Source organism: Triticum aestivum, chromosome 4A, assembly GCF_018294505.1.
Source record: "Triticum aestivum cultivar Chinese Spring chromosome 4A, IWGSC CS RefSeq v2.1, whole genome shotgun sequence".
Taxonomy (NCBI): Eukaryota; Viridiplantae; Streptophyta; class Magnoliopsida; order Poales; family Poaceae; genus Triticum; species Triticum aestivum.
In genome coordinates this window covers 744,590,783-744,602,409 of record NC_057803.1, presented here as the reverse complement: position 1 = coordinate 744,602,409, position 11,627 = coordinate 744,590,783, and the positions used below count along the sequence as shown (strand labels likewise).

The 11,627-nt window shown below is 38.4% G+C and overlaps 1 protein-coding gene across 1 annotated transcript; it reads right to left on the bottom strand.

Annotated features, from left to right (window-relative positions):
• Positions 1-7,620: 7,620 nt before the first annotated feature.
• LOC123084534 (uncharacterized) lies at positions 7,621-9,939 on the bottom strand. Its single transcript, XM_044506085.1, has 5 exons — positions 9,817-9,939; positions 9,093-9,334; positions 8,287-9,001; positions 8,094-8,194; positions 7,621-8,013 (listed from the first exon to the last, which is right to left on the bottom strand). Exons 1-5 carry the CDS (start codon positions 9,937-9,939, stop codon positions 7,794-7,796), a joined length of 1,401 nt encoding a protein of 466 aa, XP_044362020.1. The 3' UTR covers positions 7,621-7,793.
• Positions 9,940-11,627: the final 1,688 nt, after the last annotated feature.

The window sequence follows — 11,627 nt, the reverse complement described above, 5'->3', positions numbered from 1 at the left end:
CAGAAAATTTTATCATAGCATAATATTTATACTAAACATTTTTAGTTATTTACAACTAATGTTATTGCTAAATTCTAAATATATTTTTATTTATATACATTTCAAAATAAATAAATTAATATACAACTCCATTTAAATTTGGGAAAATCACAAGAGATAAAAGAATTCCAATTGTTACATAATAGTTTGAGAAACCTAGGCGCCTATGTATCTGTAATGCACGAATCTAATAAATAAGTTAGTAGAGATTGTAGGGTACCCTTGTCGAGCTTAGTTATAGGTAATAGACATTTCTAGAGTGTATGAGGTGTAAAACTGAACAAGGGTAAATTTGACAACTCAAACACTTCTCTATTCTTGATTCAGTTACACTTAAACATGGTAGTCTTGTACTCTAGAAACCTCGACCAAGTTATTTGTTGGACTTTATAATCTGAAATAGCCAGCTAAAGTTTCCAGTTATGTCAATACTTACTGATACTATGGAAAACTATACATATGAGCACACTATAATACATTAAGCAACACATATTAATGTTAGCAGTAACGTGATATTTTGGTTTGCTTAGATATCTGGTGATATCTATTGTAACAAAGGAATTTTTAAAATATGCCAAACTTGATTCTGTGACATAATATTATTTTAGACTCGTACTACAAATGTATTGTAATCATGATTATTCAAATTTTATGTTTGCCTAAAAAGTAATTTTATGTTAGAATCTGCATCTTAATCACCATGTAATTGTTAATCTGTTTGTTATATATATAAAAAAATAGTATCATAATGTCTTATATTGAACTGGAGTATACATCTTAATCCCCATGTAATTGTTTAACCTGTTTGTATTTAAAAGATTAGTATCGCAGGAAATTTTATTGAAGACTATATCAACTAATACAAACGATAGACCTCATATATTTAGGTGGAAATGAATCATTTTGAAATAACAATTTACTATAAATATGTGAGAACGATTTGCGGCTGATCTGGTTCACTCCATTAAAGATATCTTGCAGAAACTTTACATTTATGTTATGATTTTACTAATGTACAGTAGAGGTATGGGATTAGATGGAATCATGCAACTGGCAAGGAGAAGGACACACCTAGCACTACAGGAAAAACACTCTGGCCAATTTGCAGTTGCGGGTTTAGATATAAGTCGAGTACCTCATACTCGGTTCACAGGCAACACGTGGCAACAGCGTGAACCCTCGGTCAGCGACAAAATGCTGACAGGTAGCACATGGTTGTAAGCCGTCACTTCTAAAGGTCACTCTGCTTACCTGCGCATAGACGGCTTATCTGTAATCCGCACACTCCTCATAACACACAGCTAAGCTCGTTATCAAAGCTTACAAGTAAACCATGTATCCATGCCAGCACATGGCTTAGTGGACACTCGGCTTACAGGTGGGCCACGTGCCACCTCCGTCAGGTGCTGCCAGCCGTGATCTCACTATCTTTGTCAGGTGCCTCTGTATTATACTAGGCTTACATGTAAGATGAGTCCCCAATAAGTGTCACTCGGATTACAACCCCTAAGCCGAAACATATTAAGCTATGTGGGCTACGCCGAGTGTAACACTCGGCGTACAATTTGCCATGTATGTTTCATACATTGCCTCAAATGTTTTTTCCAGTAGTGTAGTAAAATTCAGCACAGACAAGTGACGAGATGACACATCCCTCTCAACTAGATTGTAGCATGTACAAGTTATTGTCAACGTAGTCAACCATGGAGAACCATGGAGAGACACCTTGAGGGTGCTTCGCACAAACTCTACAGAATTCGATGGGGAGTGGAATCGGGCAGCAATTATCAGAAGGCGGAGCGGCGGAGAGACCGCAAGTCGGCGTGCCAGATCCTGCAATAACCCGACGCGCAGTGGGCCACAGGCGGTGGCGGATCCTGGCAAGAACTTCGCACCACCGCCGCCCCCCCCCCCCACCCCCGATGGTTATCAAGAGGGAAGGGTGGGTGGGATTTTAGACTGGGGAAATGTTCTTCGGCGACCACTACCCAACTATCTCTAACACCCAAGTTGTCCACCACCGTATGTGCCACCGAAGGTACACCACCGCCGCAAATCTGGATCAACGAAGGAAGATGGATGCCCGAACCTTCTCCCAGATCTCCCACGCCGCCAAGAACCATAGGCTTTTATTACCAATTGTTAAATCCGAGCTATAGTGATGTCTAACTACTAGAAATTTCAGATGAACATCATGAACAGAGGAGGAAATTGGGGAAATTTCAGTTTAGGGGTTTCTCACACAAAGAGGAACAAGTTTGCTAGTCTGAACAAGGCGGCTTTCGGGCAACCCTAATACAATTCTAAATGACAACACACGATGAAGGATCCTAACTTTATTGCCATTACAGCAGTGAAAAGGTAAAAAGAAAAAGAATAGAGCATGTGATGCAAGCTGGCGATCAACAACGATGGACGACGTCGGCACAGCCGTCCGATTGAAAATCGACGCCCTAGAGTCGAGGCCAGAGGCGCGAAGCGGTAAGTAATTGCGAGCGTCGTTGGATGAAGATTTGAGGGCGGAGTTTGAATCCAATTGAAGTGGTAACCATGGCATTAACTAAAGAAGACAAAGGCGTCGATTTCTTAAGTTAAGGGGCCTAAGACGCTAGTTGAGGACATAGTCGGAGGTCGGTGGAGCATACGGTAGACACACAGCAGACCAGAGAGTGGAGTTCCCGCTGGTGCCGATTTGCGTTGGAGACGGTGGAGAATGAGTGTAGCGATCTAGATGGGCTAGGCGTAGGTGTGGGCTGCCTGGGCTGGGGTGCATGCGTGGTCGGTGTAGGGGGCTAAGCGCAAGTGGGCCTACTGTGTTGTATGCTTTGTACCTTATCATGTCACGCCTTTAGCGTCGCAGAGGCCAACTGGTGCTCAATGCAGCGCCTAGTTGGCCAGGCCCATGGCGTACAACGCAACAGTGGAGAACGAGCGTAGCAATCTGGGTGGGCTAGGCGGGGGTGTGGGCTGGCTGGGCTGAGGTGCCATGTGTGGTCCATGTAGTGGGCTAAGCGCAAGTGGGCCTACCGTGTTGTGTGCTTTGTACCTTGCCATGTCGTGCCTTTAGCTCCGCAGAGGCCAACTGGTGCTCAATGCAGTGCCTAGTTGGCCCGGCCCATGGCTTACAACACAACGATGGAGAATGGAAGTAGCGATCTGGGTGGGCTAGGCGCAGGTGTGGGCTGGCTCGGCTGGGGTGCATGCGTGGTCGGTGTAGTGGGCTAAGCGCAAGTGGGCCTATCGTGTTGTGTGCTTTGTACCTTGCCATGTCGTGCCTTTAGCTCCGCAGAGGCCAACTGGTGCTCAATGCAGTGCCTAGTTGGCCCGGCCCATGGCTTACAACACAACGATGGAGAATGGAAGTAGCGATCTGGGTGGGCTAGGCGCAGGTGTGGGCTGGCTCGGCTGGGGTGCATGCGTGGTCGGTGTAGTGGGCTAAGCGCAAGTGGGCCTATCGTGTTGTGTGCTTTGTACATTGACATGCGCCTTTAGCGCCCCAGAGGCCAACTGGTGCTCAATACAGCACCCAGTTTGCCCGGCCCATGGCGTACAACGCAACAAATCTCAGCATGAAAAAAATTGCACAAAAAGTTGCTCTCGCAAGCATTCGAATTTTGAACTCACAACATTGTGTTATCACGCAAGCTAGCCTAACCACTACAACTAAATTAACTGTAGTGACTGTGAGTAGCGCTAACTACATAAGAACAAGTGCATCCGTGATATTTATTGTACAATACAGTTCACTGTAACACTTCTATTTTTTAATTATTTGGAAAAAATCTTAAATTTGAAACGTTCATCAATCTTAAAAAAGTTCAACCTTTTTAAGAACAGTTCACAAACTTGAAACAAGTTCATCAATTTTGAAAAAAAACATTAATTTGCCAAAAAAGTTCATTGATTTTTAAAAAAGATAAAAAAATGACAAAAATCATCAAGTTTGATGAAATTTTCATCAATTTTGAAAAAATTTCATTGAATTTGAAAAAGTTCATCAAATTTGAAAAAATCATCCAATTTGGAAAACAGTTTATCAAATTTGAAAAAAGTCATAGAGTTTTAAAAAAGTTCATTGAACTTGAGTTCATCAAAATTAAGAAAGAATGTTCATCGATTTGAAGAAAAGGGTTACAAATTTTAAAAAGTTCATAGTGTCAACAAAAACAAAAAACAAAAAAGAAAAGAAGAAAGAGTAAACAAAAGAAAAAGTTCAACTAACCACTTGTTGTGGTGTAGCTTGTGATGATACAGTAGGTCGCTGGTTGGATACACTCTAGGAACTCTGTTTTTGCAGATTAAAACAGAAGAAAAAAAAAGGGTCGGCCCAGCACGGGGAGCTTCAGGCACCCGTTTGAAAAATACACAGTAACGGGCGCCTCAAGTGCCAAAGAGGAATCGCCATGGCTGTAGGGAGGTCCTATTCATGTGCTCTCCCTGTGCACCCTCATGGGCCGGGCCATGCGCTGCGCCGGAAGCACGAAGCCGCTTGTTTTTATTTTTCCTATTTTTTTTAGTTTTTCTTCCATTTTAAAAATAATTCAGGATTTCAAAAAAAGTTTCTCATTGTGCAAAAAATGTTTGTGAATTCAAAAAATGTGCATGATTTGAAACTCGTGTACACTCTAGGAACACCTTTTTGCGGATTAAAAAGAGAAAAAAAAGGAAAATGGGCCGGCCAGGTGGGGCGCTTCAGGCGCCCGTTTGTAAAATGCACAGTAATGGGCGCCTGAAGCACTAAATAGGAATTGCCAATTCCAGCGTTCCGACGCCATGGGACCAGGGAGCTCTTATTCACGCTCTCCCCTGCGCGCCCTTATGGGCCGGACCATGTGCGGCGAGGGAACCACGAGACCCTTGTTTCTTTCCTGTTTTAGTTTTTTTTCCTTTGTAAAAATAATTAAGGATTTTAAAAATTTACAGATTATGAAAAAATGTTCGTGAATTCAAAAACTGTGTATGACTTGTAAAACAATTTATGAAAAGATAAATGCTCACGGATTAAAAAAATGTTCGTGATTTTAAAATAAATATTCTTCTATTTAATATATTGATGAATTTATGAAAAATATTCATGAATTTTTATAAAATATTTCAAATTTTTTAAAAATATACTCATGAAATTTATTTTTCCCCCAAATTTCCAAAAATGTTCACAAAATAAAACAAATGTATGCTGATTTGAAAAGTATTCATGAACTCCAAAAAATGTTTCTTCAAAACACACAAAATGTTCCTGAATTTGAAAAATTATTCCCGAAATTCAAAAAGTGTTCCAAGATTTACAATAATTTTTTACATGTTCCAAAATATGTACGCAGTTTCAAAAACTGTTTGTGGATTTGTTTTCACGAATAAAAAATGAGCACCATTTCAAGAAAATCTTCATGTATTTGAAAAATGTTCAAGATTTTTCTTAAAAGTTCACGCTTTCAAATGATTGCACGTTAATAATTAATAATTACACGTTAGAAAAATAAATATAAAAAGGAAAACAGAAAATAAATAGAAAATGGAAAAAATAATAAAAAAAGAGAGTTAAGGAAGGTCCTCGAACCTTCTCATAACCGCTGGAAATGAAATCCAGAAATGGGCCAGCATTAATGCCCAGCGCGTGAGGGGGGTACGCGTTGGCCGACCTGGGCAGACTTTCTACCCTTTCTCTAAGCAGAGAAGAACCCTCTCATTTTTCTCTCTCTCACGGGGGCCATGAAGTTAATATTCTTGAAATGGTATAAATTCCAAAGAACAAAAGCTGGAGGAAGAACATCCATGCTCTGAAGTATAAATTAATATTCCAACGAGCCGGCCATCTACCCAGGGGGGCCATGAAAGCTGCAGCTTGATTTCTCTTTGGCACTCAGGATTTCTCCGAGTTTATTAATAATCAGTAAAGTGGATCTGGTAAGTATTTTGCGTTGGAGACCTTATCCAATCCAAGATTGCTTACGGATCGACGTGTTGAAAAAGATACACAATTGCAACGCGCTCAAATTCAACAAGGGACTAGTTCGGTACACATCCTGCTCCTAGTTGTTCTTTGTCTCTGTAATGAAATCCATTATTATTATTATACATAGAAACCATTGACCAAACAGAAACAAGAAGTTCTCCAGGTCAAATATATGGACTCATATTAGAGCATCTCTAGCAGACTTCGCAAAAGGCCCCGACCCGCGAAATTCCGTTGAGTATACGGGTTCTGTCTGATTTTCTGGCCAGAACAGAGTACGTATACTCGCTCGGCCGGAAAAAAAATTCATCTACGGTTTTTGATCTGCCGCGCTCGTTCTCGACCCGCAAATGAGTTTTAAGTCGAACAGCAAACGCGTTTTGCAGGTCGGGATTTTGTGGGGTCCGCTAGAGTTGCTCTTAGGACCCCAAACGCAAAGGCCGCACGCTGACGGGCCGGCCCTCGCATTATACTGTAGCAAGCTAGTATTGAGAGAATTTTTCGGTGCTTTACTTTTTGGGATATTTTTTTATTTTTAACTGATTTTTTCTTTCTGTTTTTTGAACAAATATAAACGACTTATTTTTAGAACATTTGAAAAAGACCCAAAAATGTTTTCAAATTTCCAAATATTTTTTCAAATTTATGATTTTTGAAATGAGACAATTTTCTTAAATTTTCAATAACATTTTTTAAACATGAACCTTTCTTCGAAACTTGAAATACTTTTTGAAAATCCAGGCATTTTTAAATGTTCTGAACACTTTTCAATGTGAACATTTTATCAAAATTGTGAACATTTCTTGAGAACGCCAACATTTTTTTGAAATTTTCAAAGTTTTGTAAATGAGAACATTTTTTCAATTTTTATTGTATTATTTTTAACAAAACAACATACAACAGAAAAGAATAAGATAAAACGAACAAGAAAAAGAAAAACCAGGAAGGAAGCACATTAAAAAAACTTCAACCTCCTATATGGTTCTCAAAACTGGCAAAAAAACGTGAGTTGGTTCCCATGTACTCTCTTTGTAAACTAGTATAAGACCATTTAAATCACTAAAGTAGTTAGTTTGGTGATCTAAACGCTCTTATATTAGTTTTAGGAAACTTCTGGAATATTCTGTCTGGCCTTCACTGGGATTCTTTTTCTGCTGTTTCTTTTGGTTTTCTTATTTTTCTTTTTGTTTTTTGAATAATTCAAGAAATTCAAAAACTGTTTAGTATCTTCAAAAATTGCTCTGAAGTAGCAGGCATAGTTAACCATAAAGACTATCTCAAGCATTTGCTTCCCGTCTCGATCATCCGAGTAATTCACCTCCGGAAAAAAGTGAAGACAAAACGGCCTTAAAATTGTTCAGGCATTGTAGCTTTACTGTACGGTTACACCTCCGGAAATTTGACTTTTATGTAGCACTATGCGATGATAACACAAGGACAAGAAAATACCTCGAAATGAAAACTAGTGATTATACCTTATTCCGATTTGGATGTGAAAGGAAATTACGACGAAACATGTAAACCATGACATTTCCGCATCATAATATGAGTGCGTGCAGTGTGAAAACATGGCATTGTAGAAAACACGACATAAACAAGATTGGCAATGGTACAATGTGAGTGTGCTAAATCGTTATATTAATTGTGTCCACAAGGGCAAACACAAGACAAATGAAAAATATGTTTGGGCTGCTCGATGGCAGCAGGTGGCGAGCATAGACGAGTCGGCCATTCCTTTGGATGTCGGTCAACTGAGCAGAATAGCCGACCATCATTATGCTTACTTCCTTTTCTACTAACATCATATGAAGATGCGTTTTCCGATCCCAGGCCGCCCAATCTCGCTGGGTGATGGCTTTTCTTCAGAATGATTTGGCACTTCTTCACCATACTCCGACTCTTCTTCCTCGTACTCCGACTCTTCTGTAGAATACTCTAGGTTTGGGACTGATTCATAGTATAATATGTACGGGTACCTTTCCCACTTTGCAGGGTGCGTGCAAAAACTATCTTTATCGAAGCTGCAAAACAAAGTCATTTTTTCTTTTAGCTACTTCAATATACAATTAACAAGCATGAAACAAAGTTGATTAAAACTTACATGTTAACTGTAAACTCATGTGTGCAGGAAAGGCGGCACAAGAAGTCTGCTAAATGCTCATCAAAGTACCACCATATGGCAATATCTGCATCTTGTATGGTCTGTGGAAAATTTACAATTAAATTCCAGATAGCACTATGCCATAATAAGACAAGAACATGAAGAAAATTCCTGAAAGAAGTAGTGGCCATACCATCTTTTGCATAGGATGTGAAAGGAAATTCCGGCAAAAGGAAAACCATGACCATTCGTTCTCATGATATGAAGTCCCCCTCAGTGGCCATAGCCACCACTTATAGAAGTATACCGGATTGAAGTCACGATCACATTCAGCGATCCAACCCCAGGTATATGGAGATTGTAGAACAGGTTCCATTGAATCATCATACTGAAACTTGATGTATCTATGCACTTCCGATATAAGTCCTTGTCGACTGGCGGATGACATCATGCAGGGGTGATTTCTGATGAACGCCTTGAATGTTTGAGATGACTCTGCACCTGATGGCATTTCCCTCATAGTTTTCAGCAAATGGGCAACATAAGCTATCTTTGCTTGTGAAGAATCCAGTTTCATCATGCACACCTTTTCAAGTACTTTACCCAAAGCTTTAATGTCCTCCTTATATCCACTAGGGGTGAAATCCACAACAAGCGCATGCACATAGGGATCAATCATGTAAGTATCTGTCGATGGTACGTATATGATATTGTTACAATCAAATTTACCAGCAAAACACTTGTTCCCCGTGTGATACAAGGATATCATTTCAAACAGTTTTTGAAATGTCTGTCTCCCCAGCTTACTTAACACAGATGTTAATCCCTTTGTCTCGAGCCATTCATTTTTGGACGGCAGTTCATTCATCCGGTCCAAAAAGGACATATAGTCCTGTTGAAGATAGGGCCTGCATGAATTCTTAATTAAATATATCATAGACCAACTATATACATTCTCCAACATATATAATAGCCACGTACAGTCATGTATCTACTTACTTTCCGGGGCCACCACCATGAATCACAGCGAATGTTGTAATTGTAGAACCAGGGACAACACCTTCAAGTGATTCTTCCAAGAGCAATCTTCTTTGTTTAACCGCATCCCAACAATGAGCCCCGAACTTGAAAAGAATATACTTGCCTTGCGAGAGTGCTGAATATATGGCCGATTCAACGGTAGATTCACGAGTTACTTGAACGGATATAAGTTGCCCATCAATGCGAACAAACAATTGAAACTACATAAAATTCAAACAAATAAATAAATAAATAAAAGGTCAATGGATATGTATGAACAAACCAGAGTATATGAACAACTGAAGGGCTCCTGGGCAAGAACTGAGAAGTTGCAATGAAAGAAAGTAAAAAGAAATCAATAGGCAAGTAAATAAAACATGCGAACTTTTTTAGATCTATTGATCCTATGGCCAAATCAAGATGATACAACTTAGATCGCAGCTCACTCACTGTCCTTTGCAAAGGAACTAGCAGCGCGTAGAGAAATTAAGGGGGGAAATGAACTAGCTAGCTGAGCCATGGTTCCGTACAACATTTTTCGCTAGCTAGGTACACAAGGGGAAATGAAGAGTTGTGGTGACAAAAAGTTTGACAAGTTGCTGCAGCTAACTCTGCTCATCCATGCTAATTAACCAGAGCCATATCTATCTATCAGCCCGAAGATCGAATTGAATTCCCACACATAGAACCAATCATACAGTACCTGGGAAGAAGAAGGCGCGCCGGAGTCAACACACTCCGTGTCGTCCGCTCCAACCAGCTCCCACGGCGCCCCGACCAGGGCAGACTTTCTTCCCTTTCTCTGAGCAGAGAAGAACCCACCCATTTTTCCTCTCTCAAGAGAATAATTCCAGACTCTTCTTCAGCTCCTCCTTAAGCAGTCGATCAGTAATTTCAAAGAACAAGAACTGGTGGAAAAAGGTCCACGCTTGGTGTGTAAATTATAATATACCAACGAGCCGGCCATCTGCCACGGGGGCCATGAAAGCTGCAGCTTAATTTCTCTTTGGCACTCAGCTTTCCGGCGAGTTTAGTAATAACCAGTAAGGTGGACCTGGTAAGTATTTTGCGTTGGAGACCTTATCCAATCCAAGATTGCTTACGAATCGTCGTGTGGAAAAAGATATACAATTGCAACGCGCTGAAATTCAACAACGGAGTACTTTGGTACACATCCTGCTGCTAGTTGTTCTTTGTCTCCATAATGAAATCCATTAAAGATAGAAACCATTGACCAAACAGAAACAAGAAGTATACATCCTGTGAATAGGACTTGTTCATCCTACGTACCTCAAATATTCCATATATATATATATATATATATATATATATATATATATATATATATATATATATATATATATATATATATATATATGTATGTATGTATTAAGAGAACACTTCACATAAAACATTTGAAAATGTTAATCAAGCATTTGAAAAATGTTAAATGTGTATAGAAAAATTGTTTCTCATGTGTATGAAAAATAAATACAAAAAAACTATGATGTGCGTCGGAAAAGATGATCATGTAATTGAAAAACGTTAATCAAGCATTTGAACTTTTTTATTCAAGCATTTGAAAAATATTAAATGTATATAGATAAATATGTATCTCATGTATACAGAAATGTATCAGAAAATACAATGCGTGTGAAAAATGTTGATCATGTATCCAAAAAATGTAACATACATTGAATATAATTAGACAGAAATAATATTTACAAAGTTAGTTCTGTATTTAAAAATTGTTTAACATTTACATAAAAAATGTTCCTGATGTATACGGAGAATGTACATTGTCTGCGCAAAATTTTTATTGCCAATAAAAAATTGTCAATGTGTACTTGAATTTTTTTAAGCATGTATTTAATTTTTTTCAAAACTTGTATTTAAGAAAAAAATGCACATATTTGAAAAATATTGAACGTGTGTCAACAAGAAAAAATCACATCTAAATTAAAAATGTACATTGTGTACTGAACAAAGTAGACATGTGTTGAAAAAACATAACCTATGAAAACCAACAAAGATAAACAAAGATCAGGAATGGATGGACGGAAAGAAGAAAATGAAACAAAAACAAGAAAAGGGAAAACCAATGCAAAGTTGCAAACACATGAAAACAGTGAAAACCAAAAAAAGAAACAAAGAAAATGAAGAAAACCAAATAATAAATAAATAAAACGAAAGAAACGAAGAAATTAATAAAACTAAAACCAAAAAAAAAGAAATCGAAACATTCATAAGAAAAATAAAGAACACCAATGAAAACAATAAAGAAAACGAAGAAGCCAACAAAAACCAAAAAAAGAAACAAAGGAAACCAAATAAAAATAAAAATAAAAAACCCTGAAGAAAACTACTACAAAAGAAACAAAGAACCCCGATGAAAACCATGAAAGAAACAAATAAAACTGAAGAGTAAAACAAGATCAAAAAAGAAAAACAAGTGAAAACCAAGATACAAAAGAAAGCGAAGAAAAAGGTAGAACCCTAGCGAAAACAAATAAA